A 26,522-nucleotide genomic window follows, 5' to 3' on the forward strand; every position below is an offset into this window, starting at 1 on the left:
GCTCATTGCACCTGTCCCCACAGCTCCTTGCACACTGTGTGCCGGCACTCAATAAATGTGTGAGGAATGAACAGGTATGTGGAAGACTGCAATGTGACAGGACCGCCTAATGACACAGTAAACAGGGACCACAGTCCTGAGGCGGTCAGTCCCGAGTCACCTTCCTCCTCAGAGCACAAGGTCACATTATTCTCCTCAGACGAGGTGAGGCGGGCTTCTCCTACAGCACTCACTTGTGGAGTAGGATCCCTACCATCTCCCAAAAGGGGGTTCCTCACGAGTGCTTAAGGTGCTACCAGTCTTCCTGGAGAGGAAGAGCATCGTCGCTTGGCCCACCATGAATAAAATCAGAGCCTCCAGCGACCTCCACTGGCCTCTGACATAGCTGAGAAGCATCCAGCCAGGTGGCTGTCTCTGGTCAATGCCAAGCAGCAGAGGGCCTGTGCAGCAGAGGGCCTGTGCAGCAGGTGGTGACATCCCTGTGACAGAGTTGACAGTCCCTAACAGGAGACTAATCAGATTCCACCTCCACTTGGGGCCAGTGCGGGGGCCTGCTTCACCTCCTTGAGGACCGCCTTGTGCTTACCCGGGGCCCTGCGGCCTGCTCTCTCCGGACTGGAGCAAACCCGTGAAACCAAATGACTTCTGTTTCCTTCCTCTCATCCCTTCCGAAGCTCAGCATCTATTCTTCCCTCCAGTCAACATACATAACTCCCTGTGACAATAATGGGATATGCATGTGTACCGAGGGGAGCATAGAATTTTTATCTCTGTAAAAATGGTACTAGCGTGGTACCAGCAAAGTTTTTGTTTTTTTCCCAAGGCTTTTACTTGGGGCAATATATTGTACATGTGGTTGTGGGTTTTTTTCTTCTTTTTAATTTTAAATCGAGATTATGAACATATTTTATGCAGGTTAATATATCCTTTTCATGTAAAATTTAACTGAAACCCGTTCTAGCCCATTAACGACAACAAGAGAAATTCTCTGGCTTATTATAAACATCCTTCAAGAAACCTGAAATGCGTGTCCTCTGGAAATAATTTTGCTGGGATTTGGGTTATTATTAAAATCCTCTCAGAATTCTATCACTGGTGCCTAATGTGCCTCCAAGCCCTGTTCTGCTACGGATCAGAGAGAAACTCTTTCTGGTCTTGGCAGGATGTGAAACGGGGCCGGGAGAAGGGGCTTCTTTCCTGAGACCGGGAAAACGTGGGACGAGGTGAGGTATCTGGGTCCTGGGCTGACCACTTAGTGGAAGGCAGTTCTTCAGACAGGTTCCCTCTCAGCTCTGCTGGAATGAACCACAACCTCTGTGTGTCCACTGGGAGTGCTCTGATCTTTAAGAATCCATGAGAGGAGGCAGGTGTACTGCAGATAGTGAGCTCGAGGGAACCCCAGGCGGGCAGGTTCGGTCACACTCTCTCTACGTGTCAGAACACTCTGCCTGTGAGAGGCCCTCAGAGATCACAGGGCAGAGCTACCCCTGGCTGACGCAGAGATAAGCTGTCTAGGAAAGGTCCTCAGGAATGAAGGAAACTCACCGTACCCTTTAGAAGCAGATTCTCGCATTTAATTTTCTCTCTGTTGGTAAATAAGAAAACCCACGCAGTGGGCTGAACTCTTTACTAAAATATAAAGTCAGTCCAGATGTGACAGACTCTGTCTTATTGGCCATGACCCAACCAGAGCTGACTACTGAGTTTGACAGTTATTCAGAGCAACTTTCAAACCTTCATGTTCATCAGATTCATCTGGGATCTTGTAGAACTGCAGATTCTCATTCAGTAGGTCTACAGTAGAGTGTGAGTTTCAACTTTTCAACTAGCTTCCAGGGGATGCCCGGACTGCTAGACCATAGACAACACTTTGAGCAGTGAGGACTCAGAGCTCCAATCACAGATCTCTGTCCTCAATCGTTCATTCATTCCACTCATGTTCTACAAACTCCAGCTCCTCTACTGGGGACACAGTGATGAGAAGGACAAGTCCTTGATGATTTTGAAACTAGTGCTAATTTAAAATTCCTGTGCATCAAAGAACATAAGAGAGGAATAAGGCAATCTACAGAATGGATAAAAATATTTGCAAATTATATATCTGTTAAAAGATTAATATCTAGAATATATAAAGAGCTTCTATAACTCAACAACAACAAAACAAACAACTTGGTTTTAAAATAAAAAAAAAACAAACAGGGGAATGACTCAAACAGACATTTCTCCAAAGAAGATATACAAATGACCAAAAAGATGCTCAACATCACTAATTGTCAGGGAAGTGTTAAAGAAAACCACTATGAGATACCATCCCACACCCACTAAAATGGCTACTAGCAGAACAACAATAACAACAACCCCCAATAAACAGAAGATAGCAGTGTTGGCAAAGATGTAGAGAAATTGAATCCTTGCGCACTGTTAATGGGAATATAAAATGGCACAGCTGCTGTGGAAACCAGTAGGGCAGCTCCTCAAAAAAATTAAAAATATAATTACCATATGACTCGGCAACTCTACTTCTAGGTATGTATCCAAAAGAACTGAAATCAAGAACTCAGAAATGTATTGGTACATTCACGTTCACAGCAGTGTTATTCACAATAGCTAACAGCTAATAGCCACTCAAATGTCTATGGACAGAGGAATGGATAGGCAAACTGTGGTATATACATTCAAGGAAATATTATTCCAACTTACTAAAAACCAAAAAAGAAAGAAATTCTGACACATGTTGCAACACGGATGGTCCTTGACAGTGTTGTGCTAAGTGAGATCAGCCAGTCACAAAAAGAAAAATGTGATCTCAAAAAGAGAAAAAAAAAAGACTATGTGATTCCACTTGCACGAGGTACCTAGCGTCGCCAAATTTATAGGGACAGAGAGAAGGATAGGTTCCAGGAACAAGGGGACAGTGAGTATTATTTAATGAGTACAGAGCTTTGCAAGATGAAAAGAGTTCTGGAGATGATCTGTACAGCAATGTGGAGACACTTAACACTACTGAACTATATACTAAAAAATGGTTAAGGTGAATTTTATATCATGTACATTTGAGCACAAGTTTTAAAAAAGCAGCCCATCCTGTCTCCACCATCTAAGGTGTCCACAGTGTGGAGAACTGTAGTGTAAGAAATGCAGAAGTCACTTTGTAAAAGGAGCCACATGATGCTAGTGGAGGAGAAAGTGAAATGGGGAAGCTTCAGAGTGGTGTGGGAAGTGCTAAAATACAGGTCAGGTGCTGTGGGGGTCCCATGGAGAGGCCCTGAGGTCAGATGGATGGGGAGGCAGTGGGCATGTGAGCCAGTTACGGCAGTGAGTAGGGGGACAGGGAGAAGCCTGGGCATACTGAGAAGTAGTTCTCACCACCGCACGTGGTGGGGATAGGGAGGGGGCAAAGGCACCCAGATTCTGGATGGGACAGCCATTCCTGGGCGCAGGCATATCCAGGTGGAGCAGGGCTGGGGGTGAGTCACCAGTGTGCGCTATAGTTAATTTGGGGGAGCAGGTGGAGCCTCCAAGGGACTGTACCGTAAACAGTCAGAAGGACTAGTCAGGCACTGCCTTCAAGACCCAAGTGAGGGAAGGGGCAGGCTGCCACGTAGCGGCTGCACCCGTGCAGGTGTTCACTCTCCTGGGTCATCTGTTCAAGAAAAAGAGCAGCCCAGAGACAGCTAATATCCCGGAGAGGTGGAGGAGGAGACGCAGCCTAACCACCTGGGGCAGGGTCACCACCAGGAAGCAAAGCAGTCAGCTGGGCTGGTGGCAGACAACCCATGTTTACCTCCAGGGACAAGGACACTAATGCCTCGAAGGGTCCGAAATGAGAGTTTCATTGAAAAGTGCCACGAGGGTAGGTGATGGGGAGCTCCCTGACATGCAGGGGCGTCACTGATGTTCTCCGGGTCAGGGGTAAGTGGGACTCTGAGGGAAGAAGGGCTCCACAAGAAGTGAGTCCGGAGGTGAGTGGTGCAGGACAGGACTGGCGGGGCCCCCGGGGTCCTGGGGCCAACGGGAGACAGCCCACACAGGAAGCCACGTTTCATCCTGGAAGGAAGGAGGGAGCCCCGAGAGCATTTTCAACAGGGTGATGACATGGTTGGAGCTGTGGTCGAGAAGGATCTCTGGGCAGCAGCGTGGAGGATGGATCTGAGTGGGACAGGCAGGATACAGGAGACCCGCAGGGGAACGTGTGAGAAGGAAGCCGTGATGTGCCTGATTTCTCTGTGGCTTCAGTCTTCTGCTCACAATGGGTCATTTCTTCCTCAGAGAAGAGAGGTGGCCTGAGCCTTCCAGCTCCCGAGTGCTATCCCAGTGCCTTCATTACAGAGGTGCAGGGGTGAGGCACGGAGCCAATCTCAGCGAGGAGGGCGCAGGCTCAGAGGTAGGAGTGTGTGAAGGTCCGCTGAGCCCAAAGGACCTCTTTCTCTTCTCTTGTGGTTCATTCTGGGGTGCTGATTGCTCTCCCCTCAGATCCGTCCTTCTGTGGCTATCCGTGAAGCACTGAGCTCTTGCCTCCACATCACCGAAATGGTTTCCTCCTCCTCCTCTCGGCCCCAAGTTATAACTGACCCAGCACAATAAAAATCAGTCAAGAGCACTTCTGGCTTCCTCTGTCTCTTCAGAAACCAGGGAGCCGGGACAGCTTTTCCTGGAAGCATCTGCATTCGCTCAGTGAGTACTGGCGGGCTCTGGAGGCAGGGGTCCCCAGAAGGCTTCAGGGGGTCTTGAGCTAGTGCCAATCCCTCTCCCCTAGCTGAAAGGAGAACTACACTTTTGGAGGGTTGTGAAAGTACTCCCTTGTCCCCAAAAGGACGAAGAACCTCTGATGTAAGAACAATGCCTCATGGTCAGTGTTTAGTGTTAGAAAACAACCGATCCCATGGTCAGTCAGAGAGACGCTGTGTGATCGCGCACAGCCTCCCTCTCAGATGAGATCACCTCGAAAGCTGGCTTCTGGGTTTGTTTTATTATAAGAAAAAGAGGATTAGTTTTGGTATCCTGATTATAAAATGCCTAAAGTACCTTCCTCATCTCTTTGTTTCCTTCTTGAATCCTACCTTTTAGACTTTCCAACCACTATTAGGGTCCAGCATCCGTATTTTCTACAAAATGTCACGTTGTCTTGAAAACATACAAAAAGACTCCTGCTTTCATGCTTTGAGGGAGAAAACTCAAGGAAAGGCATCGGTCATTTTTGTCCACCAGTGTCCAGAGGTTCCCACCAGGAGCTCATGTGGGCACTTAACATGAGTGAGAAGGAGACTGTGAGCTCCTCACAGAGTAGCCAGCACGTAGTAGGTGCTCAGTAAATACAGATTCTCCCTTGTTGTCCAGGAGTCGCTGGAGGCAGCGGGCAGCATGGCTTCTCAGGGCGAGTGTGTGCTAACGTCCCTCTAGAAACAGGGCTGGGGGGCTCTGCAGCTCACGACCACTCCAGGAAGCACTGTTTTACACAGATGGTGGCAAAAGGGAACAGCGACAGAAAAAAAATGCCCCAACTAGTACCAAGCCCCGAAAAAGAAATGTCTCCAAGTTATTTCCTAAAACACACACCAAGGCCTCTGTGAGTCAACAAGTATCTATCAACTTTTGTTTCAGCTCCCATCAAGACTTATTGATCTGAGAGCTTAATATCGACCCAATTGAGACGAAGGTCAGTGTTGTCCCCTGCCTGGGAAAATAAATCTTAATATTAACTAAAACCTGCAGATGCTAGGCCTGGTATTTTTGACTCTAAACTGCTGGTTAGACAGAGTCCCATTCAAAGTCAGCTCTTTTCTTTATTGTCTATTATTATGGGTAGAAACTGGTTTCCAAATGGTCTCATTTTTGGAAAATTCTGATATAGAAAATTTTAGGTCTTTTCACCTCATAAATGATCCACATATAATTTAGCAACTAGCAGTTCTTATTGGAGATACTTCCATAAAACAACGATCCCCTCTGAAACGCATATAACTGCCCCAACTTGCTTTCCATGACGACGAAGAATGACCGAGGTTGCATCAGCCCCGAGAGGAGCACCCCAGCTCGAACGCACCTGCAAACAAAACTCAGCAACTCAGACTTGTGACTAAGACCGGAGTCGTGTTTGAAAACGCTGTTGACTCCAATCTGCTTACTGGTGGTCCCAAAGTGCTTAATGAAGCATTCTGTCCCCAAAAAGTGCACAACTGATTTTTGTTTAATGGATAAATGAGAGATGTCCCCTGCTCAGGCTGTGGACTAGAGAAATTGTCCATTTAGGATCGGCGACACTGCCAAGGGGCCATCCACTGGGGCAGCAGCACCGTCGTCACGGGAAGTGGATTGCTACTCCTATGAGTTGTAGGAACTCGCTTTTCTTAAACAGAGAGTGTGTCCTCATATGCAAAACCGGAGATCAAGAGAGGGGACCTTATTGTGAGGATTAACCACAACAACATGCCAAAAGCACTTTTTGGCTCTCTCTCTCTCTCTCAGATCCACAGAGTGTCAATAAATAGCTGTTTCTGCTGTTACCAGGGCTAAAATTTTGGATTAGAAGCAACAGCTCCTGAGCAACTTGGAGACAAAGTACGGTGGGAAAATTTACAAGGCAGATCCTTTCCTGAGTTTGCTGATAAATATAAGAACAAGAAGGAAAGATCTGAAAAAGACAGACACTTACTCACACAGACGTGCAGGGATGCACAGTTGGGGAAGTGCCCCTCACTGAATGTGCATCTCCCTCTGCCCATCTGTAAAAGCAGAATGACAGAAACTACTCCTTGGAGCAGGTGTGCCGTCATTAACACGTCTCCCTCATGCTGGACTCTGCTCTGGGCACGGAGGACATCGCGGTGATGCAAGTTAACAGGCAGTTAACAGATAAATATAGAATATGTCGGGTGCCTGTCATGGGGACTGCATTAGAGGGTGAGCAGTGTTCTATGTAGGATTTCAGGAAAGTTTCTCCATCAAGGTGACGTCTGCGTAGAGACCTACGGCATGAGCGACAAGCCACAAGCACAACCTAGGGATAATGGTCCAGGCAGAGTGAACACCTGGTGCAAAGGCCCTTCCAGAACATGCTTGGTATGTTTAAGGACCAGCAAGGAGGCCAGGGTGGCCAGAGGGGAACTAAGAAGGGAGACAGTGGCAAAAATGATGTGAAAGAGGTAATGAGAGCTGGACCATATACAGCTGAGCTTTCCAATGTGGTAGCCACTAGTCAATTGTGGCTTTTAAGCCCTGAAAACATGACTCTGAAACAAGATGTGCAGTAAGAGTAAAATATACACTGGATTTTGAAGGCTTTGGAGAACAAAAAAAAAAGTTAAATATCTCATTAATAATTTTTGCATAGATTATATGTTTAAATGATAATCTGCTTGCTATTTGGGTTAAATAAACCATACTGTTAAAATTGGTTTCACCTGTTTCTTTTTACTTCTTTAATGGGGCTACTAAAAAATTAATGACGTATGTGGCCTGTATGGATATAGGGCATTATAGGCCACAGTATGGAATCTGGCATTTACACTGAGCAATATGGGAAGTAAATGGAAATGCACATGAGGGGCTCAGCATATTTCCCAGAACACACTGGAAGAAGTTTATAAAACCAGAATTCCATTCCCAAGCAAATTGCTCAAATATAAAGGCCAATAAAGATATTTGGGGGGGAAGACATTAGATCAAGAAAGAATAATAATAAAACTAGTAAATATTTAGTTCAAACTGTTTAGGACGTAGGGATGAAGTTTAACAAAATTGGCAAGGAATAATTATTGAAATATGAAACATAAAGTAACATAAAGAGAATCTGACAAACAGATAAAACTGGATACATGCCCAAGGAAAGAAAGAAAAAGAAAAGAAACACGCATTTCATTTTAGCCATCTTCCTACCTGTAAATTTTATGCTTTTTAACTTGCATTGCCATGATGCCAATGAGGTTAGATATTTTTCATGTGCTTACTCTTGGTGTATCTCGTTCTGTGAAGTACATGTTGAAGACTTCTGCTTATTTATTTAGTTTTTTCGTAGAGTTGTCCTTTTATTTCCTATTGATATGTGGGTGCTAAGGCATTCTAGGTAAGAATCCTTTGTTAGACGCATGCACGCCATCATGTTCTTCCAACCTGTGGTTTTTATTTGCATTTTTTTCTTGGTGCCTTTCAATCACAATCGACATTCTAAATTTTAACATTGATTTATTTATTGATTTTTATTTTTAGAGAAGGAGAGAGAGAACAGGGCAAGGGGCAGAGGCAGAGGAAGAGAGAAAATCTCAAGGCAACTCCTCACTGAGTACGGAGTCCAAAGGGGGCTCCATCCCATGACCCCGAGACCACAGCCAGAGCAGGAATCAAGAGTTGGATACTCACCCGACCCAGCCACCCGGGCACCCCAACAACCAACATTCTAAATTTTAAGGTAACCCAAATTTTTAATCTTTTCCTTTCTGCTTTGGTACTTAGCGAGTCTTGTTTTTAAAAAGTCTTCACCTATGCTGAGGTTGGGGAGATACACAATCTTTAGGAAGATTTATATTTACTTATCTTTCCTATTTAAGTCTATGATCCCTCTCTAATTTTTGTCAATGGCATAAAGCAGGAGTAATGGATCCTTGTTTTTCATATGGATATCCAACAGACCCGCCACCCTATATTGATAAGTAATTCCTCCCCTGCCTTGTCATATCACTTCTGTCATAAATCAAGTGACAATACATATGTAGATCTCTTCGGGGCTCTTTATTCTATTCTTTTGCTCTATTTATCAATCTCTGTGCTAATACCACAGTTTATCAATTATTGTGGCTTTAAGGTGAATCTTGAGAACTGGCATATAAATTCTCCACTTTGTTCTTTTCCTTCAAGGTTATCACGGCCCTTCCCAGTACATCCACATTTTAGAATAGGGCTTCCAATATCTCTCCCTCTCGGTCTCTCTCTCTCTCTCTCCCTCCCTCTCTGCCCGTCCGTCTCTCTCTGCCTCTTTCTCTCACAAACAAATACACAGCCGCTAAGCAATGTTAGCGACAAAATAAATAACAATTAGAGCCTTAAAATTTTTCATATCTATGCACCCATACCAATACAAGTTAGTGTAAATAAATGAGGGAAGGTGTCCTGCGCTTCCTTACAGAAGAATTGCAAGTAGTAAATACAGAAGGATTAAGGAAAATACCCATTAGTACACCATAGTAATAACTGCTACAGGCAAAATCCATTGATGAATGCTAAAAAGTTCATGGAAAAATAAGATATTTGCTTAGACTTGACATATCTCCCCCAAAATATTTATTCATTACTGCGGTGGCTAACATGTCCACAAATTGTTTAATACTCCTTCAGGATAGGGAGCTTCTCTGCTCCCTCAGGGTGTGAACTGGACTTAGTGATGGCCTTCTTTTTTTTTTTTTTTTTAATTTGTTTGTCAGAGAGAGAGAGACAGATTGAGCAGGAGAAGAGGGAGCAGCAGGCAGAAGAAGGAGGCTCGCCACTGAGCAAGGAACCCGATGCAGGACTCGATCCAAGGACGCTGGGATCAGGCCCTGAGCTCAATGAATGCAGACACTTAACCAACAGAGCCACCCAGGTGCTCCTAGTGACTGGCTTCCGCCTAACAGGTATAGCAAAGGAAAAACAGGAATTCTGTATGGAGGAAGTCTAGTCAACACCAGCCTAACCAAGTGACTGTGATTAACGTCACCATTAATAAGACATATTGACATCATACATCCCCAAAAACAGGCCATGAGGAGGAAGTGTCACCTCTGTATTCTTCTCAAATCTGGGACCTCATCTCTACTCATCAGAAAACCTCAGAGAAAGCCAAATTAAGGGACACTATAAAAAAATAATAACTGGCTGCTTCTCTTCAGAAGTGTCAAGGCCACAAAAGAAAAAGAAAGGCAAGGGAATGTCACAGACTGGAGTACGCACGACAACTAAGAGCTATGTGACAGCTTGGACTGGATCCTGGAACAAGAGAAGAACATGAGTGGAAAAACTGCTGAAATCTGGCCAGAGTCTGGAGCATGGCTTGCAGCAATGTGCTAATGGTAACCTCACTTTTGACAAAGACACCAGGGCTATGTGAGAGGCTGACCCTAGGAGACGCTGGGTGAAAGGCAGACAGGAACTTGCTGTGTCTTTACAACTCTTCTGTAAGTCTACAGTTATTTCGAAATAAATTGCTACAGCATATTTTCTGGAAGATTCTTCAGCAGTCTCTTTAGAGTAGTTATCAGGGAAATTTGTATAAGCAGGTTCATATCCTATTTATATCTTCCAGAGTGTGGTTTTTTCCCCCCCCTTCTTTTTGAAAAATAACATTTATAATAGAACATGGTTCTCCTTGGACTTTTAAAAAGCCACTCTGGGAACAAGATGTGGAGAAAAGACAGCTCAAAAGCTGACCCAAAAAGAGAGAACGTCTTTGCTTGGGGACCAAAGCACCGAGAAGTTTCAGCATATTTTGAGTCAGTCAAGGTACTACTTGGACCTCAAGTGGATTTAAGGCTTAAGGGGACAATAACAACACCGACTATGGTTACTCACCAGGGCGACTTTCCTCTGTGGTTTCAGCAGCTTCGGTTTATGGAATGTGGCAGCTATGGGAGCTGTGGAAGCATGTCAAGGGTTTAGCTTGGATTTCCTCCAGGATTCCCAATGCCCACATAACATGAGCATCCCAGACATACTCTGTGGAGACTCACAGTCCCTTTCCTGCCCCCAAGGAAGAAGTTTGGTTTCTGATCTAGGTACCACTGGATGCTCCTCCATGGAGAGCAACCCTCCCCGAATCTTTGGACAAGTCATCCTCTCCCAGCAGCAAGGTCAATGAAACAAGTTTACATAAAACACTGCCAGCTACCAAGAGGTGAGGCGTGCAGGTGAGAACCAGGTATGTTTGGTTAAGCCTGAGGCCAGAAACTTCCCTGGGGCTTCATCCAAACTACACACTTCCAATTAAAGCTGTGACCTTGAAAACAACCCTCAGAAGTTATCAGGGAGGTGGGTCTTTATTGTCCCCATGTAACAGAGGAGAAAACTAAGGCTCTTCCCCCCAATATCATGTAATGAGTACTTCAATGTTTTGGAATTTGAACTTGACCTTGAAATTCAGGCAGACCTCATCTCCAAGCCAGGTTCTACCACTTAGCTCTCTGAGGCTCACTTTCATCTTTTGTAAGGTAGGGTACTAATCACTCCGATTGAATGAGACATTACAGCAGGGTTCTCTGCCCCCTTCCCTCCCCAGATCTATATTCGTCATGCCTCCCAGAATGCCCAGGCCTTCCAGTCCCTCTATCCACCCAACATGCGCTCGGCCTGAGCACCAGTGGCTTTCAGCACAGGACCCCAAGGATCTGTAAGGGACAGACCTAGTACTACCAACTACATTGGAACCTCACCTATGTTGCTCTACATTACAGTTGGAATCAAAGACCAACCTTGATTTTATCCCCAGAACAAATCCAAAATAAACTACATACCTGACTTACATCCTTAGAAAAATCAGAGGCTCCATTCCCTTGAATAAACCAAGAAGATGTTGATACCCCTTTGTCCCACCCCACTATGTGTGAGCATGTTAATAGCTGAAGGTGAAATGCATTGTGGAATCAATCTGTGCCTGTTGACATCCCCTCTCCCAACTCCCCACTAACATCATGCTGGGCCAGTGCACCAGCACCAGCCCCACTCCAGTGACAGGCCTCAGTGATTATCAAAATGAAGATGGGGTTCTGCAGGCCTATCGTCACCAGATGTCCTCCATCTGTCTACTCACCCTGTCCCAATCCCACTGCAAACCCAAGACCCACTTCTAGATCAGTTGTGCTGGTTCCCACATGGGTAACCATGGGCTAGCCTCCTACCTTTGGCAGGGACTGCAGGAGGAACGTCAGCCTTCTCCTTCCGCCTCTTGCCCTTCTTGGGTTGCAGGGGGGCCAAGCTGGTCACACTGGTCACAGTCTCCCCGGAGCTATACAAGAAAAGAGTCCTGGTGAAGGCAAAAGCAGATTTGTTCCAGGGAAAGGGAAAGGAAGCAATAGTTTCTGTGTGCTTCCTGAGTACCTACATAAGGTGAAGTTTTCTTACAGCTGGACTGGGACTCTAGGGAGATCCCCAGGGATGTCGGGAGGTCTAGTTCTGACCTGTGGCTAAGATAAGGATGGCGAGATGAGCTAGTTAGTGATTTATGATGTGCTGTTTAATGTTCAAAGATCCCTGGGGAGATCTGGGGCCAGCTTGTCTGCCCTTACAGATGGAGAGATGGACGGTTCTTACTAGGTGCATCAGTTACACAGTCTGGCTTGGCCACATCACCAGTAGGGTATTAAGATACTATCAGAAACTTCTACTTGAACTACCCTAAAACCAAGATTCTTTGCACGTATTTTTGTGGTGCACAATCCACAGAGCTCCTCCTGTGCAAGGGAGAAAGGACCTTTGGACCTGTACCCAGAAATTTCCAGGGTCCCCCAAGATTGGTCACGCCTTTTTCTCCCACTGTACCTTTATCTTGAGAGGGCAAGTGGCTTCACCCTGAAGAGGGCTGTTTTCAGTTATCTGGCTCTGTGTAATCACTGTGCTATCAGGTTCTTTCTATGTTTTACCCAGAATGATGGTACTGATAAGCCTTATACTGGGGGTAAAAAAACAAGGACACGCAGGTGCTAAAGTGACAAAAGTTACAAAGACCAGCTTGATGGCAAACCTTGATGCCACATGTGGGATAGAGTCCACGTGCTTCCTTGAATGGCTAACACTCTTATCTCAAATGCATCGGAGTGACTCCAGCAAAGACCCCTTCTAGAACCTCTTGTCCTGAGACACACGCTCCAGCCGGGTAGGTGTGGTTACCAAGAGAGGATCTCTCCCTAATACATAAAGAATTTCTAGAAATCCATAAAACTATAATCAACTGCTTAATAATCAAAATGAAGGAAGGCAGTAACAGTTACCACACGAGAGGAAAGGCTCTTACCACTGAAAACACACCAGAGCTCCCTCACGAAAGGAAGCCAAATTAAAACATACTGCACTTCCATTCTCCTCATATGGAGTGACAACAGTCACACTGGAAGCAAAGCACTCTTTTGCCAAGGACTTAGAGAATCGGACATGCAGAAGTATGGCTGGTACAAGCGAAAACCCTTCCGAAAGGAGAACTTGGCAATCAAAAGAACTTGGCAATCAGAACTACAGACGCTTATACTCTGACCCAGCAATTTCACTTCCGGGAGTTTACTCTGTGGATATCCCTGCACGTGTATGAAATGTGCGTGTGAGATTCGTCCTTACGGTGCTGTTGTTGATAGCAATGGATCAGAAAGAATCCAACTGTCCATCAGCAGGGGACTGGCTAAGGAAGTGGTGGTGAGTCCACAAATACATATGCGGGGTTCTCTGTAGCTGCAAAGAGGAGTAAGAAGCTATTTATGTGCTGATGAGGAAAGATACATTGCTAAGTAGAAAAGCTGGGTGTTGGACAATGTACAAAATGTGCCCCCTTCTTGTATGAAAATAGGGGAAAATAGAAATACATATTACTGTTTGCATGTATATGCATAGAGAAATTCTGGAAGCAGTCACAAGAAATTTTAAAAATAGTGGTTCCCGGGGCGCCTGGGTGGCTCAGTGGGTTAAGCGTCCAAGTGTTGGTTTCAGCTCAGGTCATGATCTCAGGGTCGTGAAATAGAGTCCCACATCTGGCTGTACGCTCAGCACAATGTCTGCTAGCGATTCTCTGCCTCCCCCTTTCCCACTCCCTCCTTCCCTCTCCCCATTCACCTATGTACACACTCTCTCTTTCTCAAATAATAAATAAATAAATAAATACAATTTAAAAAACAAAATAAAATAGTTGTTCCTTAGAATGGGGATGCTGAGAAACTAGCCAATGGGAGACCAGGCAGGAAGAATTATCACCATATATATTTTTAGTCAATTATTTAACTTTTTTTAAAAAATGATTTTATTTATTTGACAGAGGAAGAGCACAAGCAGGGGGAGTAGGAGAGGGGGAAGCAGGCTTTCTGCTGAACAGAGAGCCCAACGTGAGACTCAATCCCAGGACCCCAGGATCATGACCTGAGCCTAAGGCAGACACTTAATCCACTGGGCCACCCAGGTGCCCCAATTATTGAACTTTTTAATTTTAACTATTAAACCGTGTGTTTGTATAATCATTGAAAAACATAACCATTGCAAAACAGTAAATTAAACACAAATAAATATCTGCATACATGTAAGAGAATGTACGCTATTTTAACAGACTCCTAGGGTTTTTAAAATGAACAAAGAATGACTCACGCATCGTGGGAAAAATTCCAAGGATACGGATCATGCTGAGACTCCCCAAAGACGGCTTATTTTTACTGGGAACTGAAACTCCAAATGACCATAGGTTTAGAGTACAGGGTCAATTGTGTAAACTCACAAACCGGCCAAAGGAATGTGCGTTTACAAAACGCTGACCACTAAGAAGAAACAAGGGATCCAAAACTCTCAGAATTGCTTCAACACACAACTGCAAGCATAGCTTCATCTCATAGCTTTAAACTCTTCAAGTGTTTATTTTTTTCTTTCCATTATAAATTAACACACATTCATGTTTCCAAATGGTAATTACAGGCAGGAAGAAAAAGGAAAATAAATAAATCTATCCTAACCAAAACACAGCCTTTTAAAATATTTCCAGTCTTTTTCCTCTTTCTTGTTTATTTTTTTTTAATGGACTTCTTTTTTTTTTTTTTTCAAGAGTAGTTTAGGTTCACAGCAAAATGGAGCAAAAGGTAGAGATTTTTCATATGCCCGCCCACTCTCCCCTCGACGTGTACAACTTCCCACCATGGTGGGACATTTGTTATAACTGATGCACCTACTTCAAGATGTCATTAGCACCCAAAGTCCATAATTTACATTAGGGCTCCCTTTTGGTGAGTTCCATTGGTTTAGACAAACACATAATGTATCAGACCAAAGAGCTGAACTTCCCCAAAACCCTCTGGGCTCCACCCATTCATCCCTCCTGTCCCCCACCCCCTGGCAACCACTGATCTATTTGCTGTCTCCATAGTTCTGCCTTCTCGGGAATCTTACACAGGTGCAATTATACAATAGGTAGCCTTTTCAGAATGGCTTCTTTCACTTACTAAAAGGCATTTAAGTTTCCTCCAAGTCTTCTCATGGCTTAAGAGCTCATTTCTTTTTATCCCTGAATGATATTCCACTGTCTGGATGTACCACAGCTTTATTATGCATTCCTCTACTGTAGAAGATGTTGGTTGCTTCCAAGCTTGGGCCATTATGAGTTACACTGCCATAACCATGTCCAAGCTTTTGGACATTAAGTTTGGACATCAAGTGGACATTGTTTCAACTCCTCCTTGATTTTCATACATTGTATTTTTTTTGTCATAATCTACTTATAATTTCATGCCCTTCTTTTTACTTAATCTCTATTTTCCATATTGTTACGTCCTCATACTATTCTGATGAGAAGCTATGCCATGGCTTCCTCAGCCATTCCCCAACATCTAAGTAATATTTGACGCATGAGTGATATTGCCATACATGTATTTGTGAATCATGGTTTTCCACTCTTAGACTTGTGTTTTGGGTTAAAGTCTTAGAGCTGGGATTACAAGTTCATGGAGGAGGACCATTCGAAAGGGTATCTAACTCCCTGCGTCAAAAGGATCGCCAACAAGTTAGTCCTACATCGCAGTCACTCAGTCAATGGACGAGGGTATTTCTGTTTTCAGCCTTTTTAACACCAGGTCTAGCAGCTTTAAAAAAAACCACTCACTTAATGAATAAAACTGTGATCTCCCTTTCCTTGCATTTCTCTGACTGCCAGTGAGAAGGAGCATTTCCAGCATGTGTCTAATCGTGTTTCTGCTTTTACAAATGCCGTATGGACATCTGTTGTCATTTGCAAGGGTTCTGAGTTTTTCTTACAGGTTTGCATGCACCTTTCCCATCAGTCTGATGTATTTATTACAAACATTTCCCCCAATTCCCTTTGTTTTTGTTTGTTTTTTATTTAACTTTTTAAATTTATTTTCAGCGTAACAGTATTCATCGTTTTTGCACCACACCCAGTGCTCCATGCAATCCGTGCCCTCTCTAATACCCACCACCTGGTTCCCCCAACCTCCCACCCCCTGCAAATTGTGGCTTCTTGTTAAATGCACGGTGACTTGTTTCTTTTGCTAAAATCATGCAGTTTTCCAAGCTCAGTGTTGCCACTGAGCTTGGATCGTCCTCCCCAGCTGCATCTCACACGCTGCAGAAACCAGGATTTCTCCTTCCTCTCCCCTTTTCATGGACTTCGTTCTTTAGCTCTGCAACACAAAATGAAAGCTTTGGGACGATCATTTGTACAGATGCGTGGTCTCAGGTCCAGGGCATTCAGAAAGCTAAAAAAGATCTGCTTTGTCATCACTGTTTTCCTTCAAAACAGAAAAACTGCACTAAACTAAATTTAGCTCTAATTCATACTTCAACAATGAGAATTCCATATACAATGAGTCACCCCCATGACATGACAGATTATTTTGCTCACAGAATATTATGTTTCCCATTGAGCCAGCAAGACTGGCAGACATTTTTGACAAAGAAACTCCACATTTTGCTTCACTGACCAGAAAGTTACTCTATATCTTAGATTGGAACAAGACTGTGTTTTGTCTCTGACACAAGGGGAGTGAGTGTTGCTGGAGCCAGTCAAACCCGAAAAGATAGAGAAGAGGCCGGAAACTCGGTCTAAATGAGAGAGCTGTGTGATTGGAAAGCAGGGCTATTTGTGGAAAACAGGGCTGCTTTTCTGGCTCCACCCGGGGCCTCGTGGCTGGCACGTGTGTGACAAGTATAAGGTTCCAGGCTGGCCACCGCTCGTGGGCGTCTCCCTCCCACGTGCATGGGGCATGTCTGCTCTGTGACACACGGTGGTTGGGTCTAGGTCTAGTGAATTGGCAGTGGACAAGGGGGTTGGGTCAGCACCAAAGCAGGTTCCACTCTGATTAGAGGGGTGACCCTGGATGAGTCTCTCGCTTCCTGGGCCTCATCTGCCCATCTGTAAAATGGGGAGACCCACACTTGGCATCTATCACAAAGAGTTATCATGAAGGTCAGAAGGGCTAGTAGCGCTGACCTGCAACCCTGGTGTGTGGTGCAGGGGGAAATGCTTCATGGCGTGCTGCAGGAGAACAAAGTTTTCCCCTGGGTACCTCCTGGCATCATGTCTTTGCCTTGAGGGGAGGGCTACGAGTTAGAAATTAAACTTCGATCAGAAAGTCTTTCCTCCTGAGATGGTCCAGCATGCCTTCCTATTGCCACAGAGAGAGCGGTGTCAGCTAAGAATCAGCACCAGCACACAGCCGGCGGATAAGGAGGAAGAGGAAGAGGCTACAGCCTGAGCAGTGGGAGCTGCCCCAACACGCTGGAGGCAGCAGGCCACCTGGATTTCTAGGTCCTGAGCACACTGGGAGCAACTATATTTTGCCGAACTTAAATGATTAAGAGTGATATTTGCCTCTAGCCTGTGCAAAGCACCATGAGAAGTGCGTGATATCCACAGTCCTGGACACTCCCCGATGGGGAAAATGAAGCCTCAGAGAAGTCCAGGCAGGAGACGTGGGATCTGATCCAGGTTGGCCTGTCTCCCTGGCCCTGAAGCAAGGATGCTGGGTCCAGCCCCAGACAGCAGAGAATAAGAAAACTAGGACAGGAAGAGGGTAGATCCAGCCAGATCCACAATGGCTGCTCTGGGCTTAAACCAGCTCCCTAAACAGAAAGCACTGAAAGGTGAGATCAGCATTCCACTGCATCCAAGTGTGTACTAAATCTGGGCCTCTTACAGCTGCTAAACCTTGCCTGGGTTGGGGGAAGAAGGGGCCAACCTGAGTGCTGGACACTTGGAGGCAGGAGCTGGGGCTGGTGCCCAAAACCAAGGATTATCCTGGTCCGAAATTGGGCAGAGGAGCAGGGGAGTATGTACTTATACCTGGAATGATCTGGAATAAGTGATGTCAGCTGTCAAAATGGAGGTGGGAGGGGGTAGTCTGGCCATGTGGAAATTTGGTGCCTCTGAAGTGTTCAGGAACAGGAAAAAACAACAACAATAAAACAGCACAAGCGGAACTGAACCCCCCCAAACAAAGAACATAACTGTAAGAAAGATCCACAGATCCAGCCACATCTTGCCTCCACAACTAAATGTGAGATCAAAGCACCCTCATACTGAAGCACGGTGCCTGTGGCATAGGCATCCTCGCCCAATCATCCGTGCCCGTCCTAATGCCTGCCTCTCCCTGGGATCATACTAGAGGTGCGGCTAACCAACCATTCATGCCAAGAGGCTTTAATACATCCGACCCGAGCCCCCCAGATGCCAAGCTTTTCCCTTGGTGCAGGGCAATCTTTGCGTCTCAGCACAACCACTGTGAATCAGAATGCCTCCTTGAGGTCTGTCTAATCTTGTTTCCCATAGAATAAGCAGGCGCCCTCGTCGCTGGGCACACAGCAGTCGGTCACATGCTGCAAGGGGATTTGCTGTGGTTTGAACTGGGATGGCCAGAGATGCCAAGTGTTGTCTGTCAGTCAGAAAGCCATTCGGGAACAAGGCTGAGGACAACGCGCTGGTTCAGATCCTGCCGACCTTCCCCCAGGCCTGCTTCTTGGAGCCATCGCCCCCCACCCCAGCACTTCTTGCTCCACGCCGTCTTTGGAAAATCATTGCTTTTGCAGAAATGTCCACGTGCTTCCTTTCCTCCTGCCCACGGAGCTCAGTTGTGACAGCGGCAGTGCCCAAGAAGGGTCCCCAGAGGACCATGAACTCCTTGCCAAACAGCTCTGAGCTCTCCTTGCCAAGATTCCCTGCAGCACACTCATGAACTGTTAACCCTGCACCCTACAACATCAAGTGCGCCGTCTTGAAGGAGGAACACTGCAGAGGCAACTCACTGTCATTACCAGTTATGGTCAATTAAATCTCAATAAGCTATAGGGAGAAGAGCGATTACAGTCCTCCACCCCCAGGATGGCTGCCACTGAGAAAGGCCAATGGTTCCGGCAAGGGGGCAAATTTCCCGACATCTCGCTCGAGGCTTTGGGACGTGCTTTGCAGGCCTCCTGCGCCACTGGACTACTCATGCCAGGAGCAGCCTGGAAGTTGTAGGACTCCCCGCTCAAGATGGACGAAGGGCACCACCCACTCCCATGACTTCCTTGAAATGACTCTTTTCATAAATGGCATTTCACACATGCCAAGAACCTAGAACCATGTCTGGTGTGCCATGAGAGTGAAATGGGTCTCACGTGCTATTACCTTACTGGGATTGCTGTCATCATTACTGTGGAATCTCCTCTCGGAGTCCTGGAGTAGGGAGCCAGACATGACAGAGCTCTCTGTGCCTCCAGCCAGCACCGGTGCCCTTCGCAAAGCCCGGCAGACCCTCGGCAGTCACGGTGTGTTACTTCTGCTGCTTTCCCTCTGTGATGTCTTGGTGTGCGCATTCCAAGCAGCAGCAGAGGAAAGCTATTCCTTTGTGACGGAGTTGCCAAGGCGTCTCCCGGTCCACAGCCTCCGTGGCCTTTCATCGTAAATGCTTTACACAGCCCGAGAGGCTCTGCTGGGGCCTCTTTGTTAAGGCTGTTCCTCTGCGGTCCCTGCCAGCTTTGTGATCATGAGTACACATTCCACAGGCCACGGCTTTTGTCTGTGATTGTAAAATCTCTGAACACAGACTGGAGAGATCGGGAGGGGCTTCATTAATATTTAGTGGTTCCATGCAGGGTTCTCTCATCTTGAGTTGTAAGAATAACGGCAGAGAGAGGTCACTGGGGGCATATGGCCAGGATCTAGCATCTGAACCCCTAGGGCTGAGGGTATATGTTTGGGGGGGGATCTACCCCAGCTCCCTCTGGCCACCGTGCTTCGTTCGGGCTGGTCCCCTAGCCCTAAGGGGTGACTGTGTTTTCTGTCAGGAAGGAAGACAGCTCCTTCGTTAGGCCAGTAGGGAATGCACCTGCCACCACCTTTCTCTTCCCGAGGGGAGGCAGCCTGACCTGAGGACAGACCAAGCCTTGAGGCAGCACTGCCCAGAGACAGGCTGGAAATGGAAGCCACCATCATGATGACAGCGTGTCTCCTAGATAGAACTTCCTCGAGGCCCACCCACCACGGCATCCCTAGTTAGATGAGTCAGCCAAGTCCCTTCCAGGGTAATAGCATCTGTGCTAGCGTTCCTGTCACCTGGAATCAAGAGGTTCGTAAATAGTACAGAGGACTAGCTATTTATCTAATAGTTGGCAGTTTTATTCCTGTTCTTAGTCTGGGGAGACTAATTTGTGCCTTACAGGGTTTTATGGGGATTAGAAATAAATCCCATAAAGTGTTCAGAAGTGGAGGTGCAGGGGCACACGGTGAGTCATTATGAGGAATTAGCCCAACAGCCACCGAGAGCTCCTTGAATCCTCAGAGCGACCCTGAGCGATAGGGACAGAGGCAAATTTGTACCCATTTTGTGAAGAGTGAAAATTCCCAAAGAAGCCAAGTGGCCCAAGGTCACCAAGCTGCCGGGTGGCATGGCTCCAGCGGACACCAAATCCAGGTGGAATGTCCTTCACATTACGTGAGGAACAACCACCAGGGTCCATCTCACAGGCCAGCCCTCCTCATGCCTGCCTCGGCCTGGGGGCTACGGAAGGGCACTGAGCCGGAGAGCTGAGGCAGGAGAGGGGGTGAGGATGAGAGGACCAGCAAGGAGGTCGGGGATGCAGGGTGGGGGCCGGGAGACACAGCCCCTGCGTCTGCCATCCTGCGCTCGCCACCTTCCATGCTCCGGTGAACCTTCCATGCTCCGGGAAGGCGTTTAGGGTGTGGGCTCAAGCCAACCAACGACAACAACAATGGTTGGAACTTTCGTAAATGGGTGCCTAGACCAGAGCGCGCTGACCTTTCAAAGTCAGGGGCGTGGAGCGCAGCTGCAGCTGCAGCCAGCCTCTGTGGCTGAACCCTTCCCACTTCTCCTTCCACGGCCCTGACTTCCTGGAGCTTCTCCTCCTTGTTCATCTGAGCGAATGCCAGCACGGAAGCCCTCACAAGCAAGTCTGAGCTTCCCAGGCTGGCATCCCTCGCTGCCCCATCCCTGCCCAGCAAAGACCTCACCACCATCCACACTCCTTGTGCATCACTTTCCATCTGTAGAATGGGACAATCACAGCACCCGCTCACACGATGCTGTGAAGAATGAAGATGGTGTGTGGCAAGGCTTAGCCCTGTGCCCATCCCTGGCCTTCTCCTCCAGCCTCTATTTCCTGGTGCTCTGCCCGGAATCTCCAGAGAACCTCACTGCTGTGGACCAAGTGCCGCCAGCCCCCCAGCCTCCTACCCTCTGTACCCCTCTCTCCCCACTTCTGTGTGCTGTGCTTTCCCAACTCTCTTCTGGAACACTCTTACCCCTCTTTCAATACTTGGCCCAAATCCCATCTCCAGGAAGCTTTCCCTACCACCCACCGACTGGGAAGATGGGGTTAGCAGGGCCTCTTTGCTGTGCCCACGTCAGCTTTGTGGGTAGCACATGGTTTTGCTTCTCTAGTTCTCCCATTCAGTGTGGACCTCAAGGGCATGGGCTGTGTGTTATTTCATCCCTGCCCTCCAGGCCTTATAAAAAGTCCTCTATAGAAGAATCACCCATAAGTATGACTGAATAATAACAGAACCACTTGCATAAAGCTCACCATATACCAGGACCATTGGAAGAACTTTTTACAGACTAACTAATTCAATCCTCCCAACCCCACTATGCGCTAGGACTTTCTCTGCCCCCATTTCATCAGAGAGGTTGAAGAACTAGCCAAAGTCACACAGCAATCAGTACCCAAGTCCAGATTTGAACTGAGGCAGCCTGGCCTCAGAATCTTTAAACATCCCAATGGATTACCTTTCAAAAAAGAAACAAATTCTGTAATACTACCGCTCTGCAATATTGTGAAAATAAAGCAAGTGGGTACCTATCTAAGTTTGGAATCGACGTGTTCACATTCGTTCTGAAATCATTTCTGCCTTCACGCTAAGATCCTGAACAAATCAATTATTAATTAAATCCCATACTCCAGCTATAGGAGTGTGTTTAAAAAAACAAAAACAAAAACAAAACCTCTGATGGTTCAGGGAAAAAAACGGAAAATGTTTTAAATTAAGCTCACAAACCACAGTAAGCCTGTGCCTGTAATTTATCCAACATATAAATGGTCTACACCCCTGCTTATCCACAAGAAGGCGTAGGAACCAGAACACATGAAGAAGGCTTGGATTACTTCGGTCTCCTAACTGCTGTTGGCACAGGGAACATGCTGTCTGCTTCAATTTCTCCCATTTGCAAATACTTTATTACCTCAAACCCATAAGGAGAGGTCAAGCAACAGGTCAGGAAATCTACTGGAAATTGCCTTTTTGTCCATGTCCACCTTCTTGGCAACTTTCTTGAACTTGACCTATAGGAAGGAAGGCATCTGGATCCATGGAAGAGGTATCATGGTGTGGGGACCTACCACATCTCTATGTGAATGGTGGCATTTCGTTTCAAATGTGACTTTCTGGGACCTTTAGGGGCAGTTCCATGCTTACCCATTGAGCTGCTGTCAGGGAGCGGCCGTCCCCGGGGAAGGCCCATTTACAATCCTGCAAAATCTTGACAGGCTCCCTCTAGCCCAGCCTTCTGCTCCAGAAGAACACTTAGCCATGGGAAAGAAACAGCCTCCCAGCCCCAAAGTCAGTGCCCGCCCCCGCAGGAGATGGCAACTTCCGACTCCGGGAACGACACACATTCAAGATGAGACTTGTTTTCCTTCTGTATGAACTTCTCGCAAAAAGTCATTGAAAGCCCTAGGGTCTCCAAATTCTTGCCCAGTCACTCAGCAGGCCTTCTCTTGGTGACCGCAGTCTCAGCGCCAGCATGGCCCCATCCTGAGGGTCCCTCCCCTGCCTGAGGGTTTCCGTTCCTGGCATCTCGCCCTGGCCCTGCGCTTTCTGCCCATTTTCCCTAAGGAGGAAGTGGTCAGAGGACAGAGAAGAGCACTGATGCTGGATAACAGCTTGAGAAATCTCCAGGCCCAGCCGCCCACTGCCACAGCACACATGGGGCTGGGATCTGGGAGCCCCCGGCACGACAGGGACAAGAGAAACTGCCTGGGCTGCAGAAGCAGAGCAGAGAGCCGGCCAGAACCTGCTGGAAGGCAAGGACTGACCGGTTCACTTGCGAGGCATCGTGGCAGGGAATCTGGGCTGCACGAAGTCAGATAGGCCTGAGACTCTGATCAGGAAGATGAACACTGTCGACTTGTGTTCATCTGCATGGTCCTGGGGTGCAGTGCAGTAGAGGCAGCTTTGTAGAGGTTGATCTATTGGCTGGTCCCCCAAGAGGCATGCCCATGGAGAGAGCTTGACTCAGGCACTGAAACAGACTCACTGAGAGCACCAGCTAGCAGAGGGGCAGCCCGGTAGGTATCCCGGGCCTGGAGAAGACCAGACTCTCCTGCCCACCAGGCTGCGGTAGCGCCTCACTGTACTCCAGTCTTAGCACCAGCTCAGGATAGGGGCCTCCTACAGGTCAGACTTAGGAGGGACAGGGAGGAGCCCAAACACCAGCACTGCTTGCTAACCATGAAAAGCCAAACAGGAGGCCATAGCAAGCAAACCCTGAGAAGCACTGGCAGGCTGGCCCTGCACAGCCTCTGAGCTCCCCAGCCATAACCTCCCCAGCCCCCCACATCTGAAATGCCAGGCCCTGCGGAGCACATGCTTTTGGAAAGAAACAAGTACCTTTATGGAGAGATAATTTAGTCATCATAAAATTCATTGATCTTAAGTATACAATTCAATAATTTAGGGTAGATTTATCAAGGGGTGCAAACATCACTACACTACACTTCTGGAACATTTCTATTCCCCCTTGCCCTTTTGCCCATTTATAGTTAATTCCTACTCCCACCGTCAGCCTTAAGCAACTGTTTTCTGTTCCTATAAATTTACCTTTTCTGGACATTCCAAATAGATGATATCATGCCATACATAATTTTTTGCATCTGGTCTAGTTTGCTTGGTATAACGTTTCTGAGGTTCATCCGTGTGCCGCATGTATCAGCACTCTGTTCCTTTTTATTAGCAAACTGTATTTTAGTGAATGGATTCCTCAATGGTGTTTAACCATTCACCAGTTCTTGGCTGTATTCAGACTGTTTCCAGCTTCTGGTTATTATGAACAAAACAGCTATGAACAACAGTATGTTTGTGTGTGCATGGACAGATGCTTTCGTTTCTCTGGGACCGATTTTCTGGGTCCTATGGTGAGTATGTGTTTAATGCTTTAAGAAACTACCAAATTGATTTCCAAAGCGGCTACACCCTTTCACATTTCCACCTGCAACAAACAGGGTTCCAGTTTCTCTACATCCTCACCAACACTGGACATTGTCTTTTTATCGCTCTTAGAGCGGGTATGAATAATGAACATATTTTCATGAACTTGTTAGCCCTTTTGCGTATCTTCTTTAGGGACGTATGTACTCAAATTTGTTTTGTCCATTTTAAATTGTGTTATTTGGCATCTTATTATTGAGTTGCAAGAGATCTTTCTGTATTTTATCCCAGCATTATTTGTTGAAAAGATCATGCCTTCTCAAAATTTTCTGAATTACTTTGTGAGGGGCTGGTATTATATTTTCCTTTAATTCTTGATATATCTCACCAGTAAAGCAGTGTGGGCCTGGGCTTTTCCTGGTTGGAAAGATTTTAGCTAACAATTCAATTTCTTGACTTACTGCAGGTTTATTCACTTTATAGATTCCTTTTTAAATCAATTTTGGTAGTTTGTGTCTTTCTAGGAATTTTTCCATTTTATCTATGTTGTTTAATTTGTTAGAACCAATGTGTTCATAATATTTTCTTATAATCCTTTTAACTTTGGTTGAGTCTGTAGTGATTCCTTCTTTTTCTTTTCTTTTTTTTTTTTTTAATTTTAAATAGGCTCCAAGGCCAGCATGGAGGTCAATGCAGGGCTTGAACTCACAACCCTGAGATCAAGAATTGAGCTTAGATAAGAGCCAAATGTTTAATCGACTGAGCCACCCCAGAGCTCCAGCTATTTCTTTTTTGCTTCCTGATTTGGTAATTGGTTTTTCCTCTTTTTTATTTTCCTGTATAGTCTACTTAAGATCTGTCAATTTTATTGATCTTTTCAAAGAACAAAGTTTGGCTTTATTGATTTTTCTCTGTGCACGTGTGTGTTTTTTCCATGTCATAGATTTCTGTTGTGATCTTTGTTATACCCTTTCTTCTGCTTACTGTGGATTTCACTTGGTCTTATTTTTCTGGTTAACTATGGTGAAAGCTTAGGTTATTGATTTGAAGTCTTTCTTCTTGTCTAATATAGGCATTTAAAGCCATAATTTTTTCTTGAAGCACTGCTTTAGCAGCATCTTGTAAGTTTTGATGTGTTTTGTTTTCATTTGTATTTAATTCAAAATATTTTCTAATTTCTCTTGTAATTTCTTCTTTGTATTATTTAGAAGTGTGTTGTTTTAAATTTTGAAATGTTTGGAAATCTCCCAGATTCCTTCTGTCATTAATTTCTATTCAATTCTGTTGCTCAGAGAACAACCTTTGTATGATTTCTTACATACATAAAATTGGTAAATTTATGTGGATTTGTTTTGTGGCGTAGATATATGGTCTGTCCTGGTGGATATTCCCAGTGCACTTGACAAGTATGGTATGTGGTCATTGGGTAGAGCATTCCATGTCAAGTAAAATTGCTTGATGTTCTATGCCCTTGTTGATTTTCTGTCTTGGTATTCTATCAATTTCTGAGAGTGGACCATTGCAATCTCCAACTATCATTCTAGAATCACCAATTTCATCTTTCCTTTTTCTTTTTTTCTTCATGGATGCTGAGGCTCTGTTGTTAGGCCCACGTTCCTTTATAATTGTTGTACCTTCCTGGTGGTATTAATCCTTCACAATTTGTAATTTCCTTCTTGGTCTCTCATCCTATTTCTTGTCTTAAAATTATATCTTATCTGATATTAATTCAGCTACCATGTCTCTTGCTACTATTTGCACAGTGTTATTCTCTCCTTTGGGTGTTCTCCATACCCACTCCCCATGTGTGTTGTCTCAGTGAGAAATACACTTGCCCTAACTGTGACCAAAAGCTCAGACTAGCAGCATTGTTGGCCCTCCTTGCTCAACTCCCCTAAGAAGGTCACCTCCCGGGATACTGCTGCTGAACGTGAGCACTGCACACTGCTCTAAGCCACATGAGCCCCCTTCTAACAACAGAGCATCTGGTGGTCCTCGCAGCACTCCCTGCTCTGAAAGAAGCTCACCAACAAAGCAGGAGGGAAGAGTTTCAGAGCAAACAGAGGCCAAAACCCCACCAGACCCCACTGTCAGCAGCAGCTTAGCAGTTTTTTCAGTATAAAAGGCTCTCCGTTTAGCATACACCTGTGGTCTTCCCAGAGTGTTAGAA

General features: G+C 45.9%; 1 protein-coding gene across 2 annotated transcripts in view; it reads right to left on the reverse strand.

Moving 5' to 3' along the window:
• The window catches only part of VSTM4 (V-set and transmembrane domain containing 4), a 98,215-nt gene that overhangs the window by 18,906 nt on the left and 52,787 nt on the right, over window positions 1-26,522 (reverse strand). Inside the window, exons 6-8 of one of the 2 annotated variants that reach the window (XM_059395876.1) lie at window positions 13,288-13,398; window positions 11,859-11,965; window positions 10,537-10,598 (exon numbers count right to left, since the gene is read on the reverse strand). In XM_059395876.1, coding sequence (XP_059251859.1) covers window positions 10,537-10,598; window positions 11,859-11,965; window positions 13,288-13,398 — 280 coding nt within the window. The remainder of the gene's footprint in view (window positions 1-10,536; window positions 10,599-11,858; window positions 11,966-13,287; window positions 13,399-26,522) is intronic. The other variant, XM_059395877.1, reaches the window with a different exon arrangement.

This window comes from Mustela nigripes, chromosome 4 (assembly GCF_022355385.1).
Source record: "Mustela nigripes isolate SB6536 chromosome 4, MUSNIG.SB6536, whole genome shotgun sequence".
NCBI lineage: Eukaryota > Metazoa > Chordata > Mammalia > Carnivora > Mustelidae > Mustela > Mustela nigripes.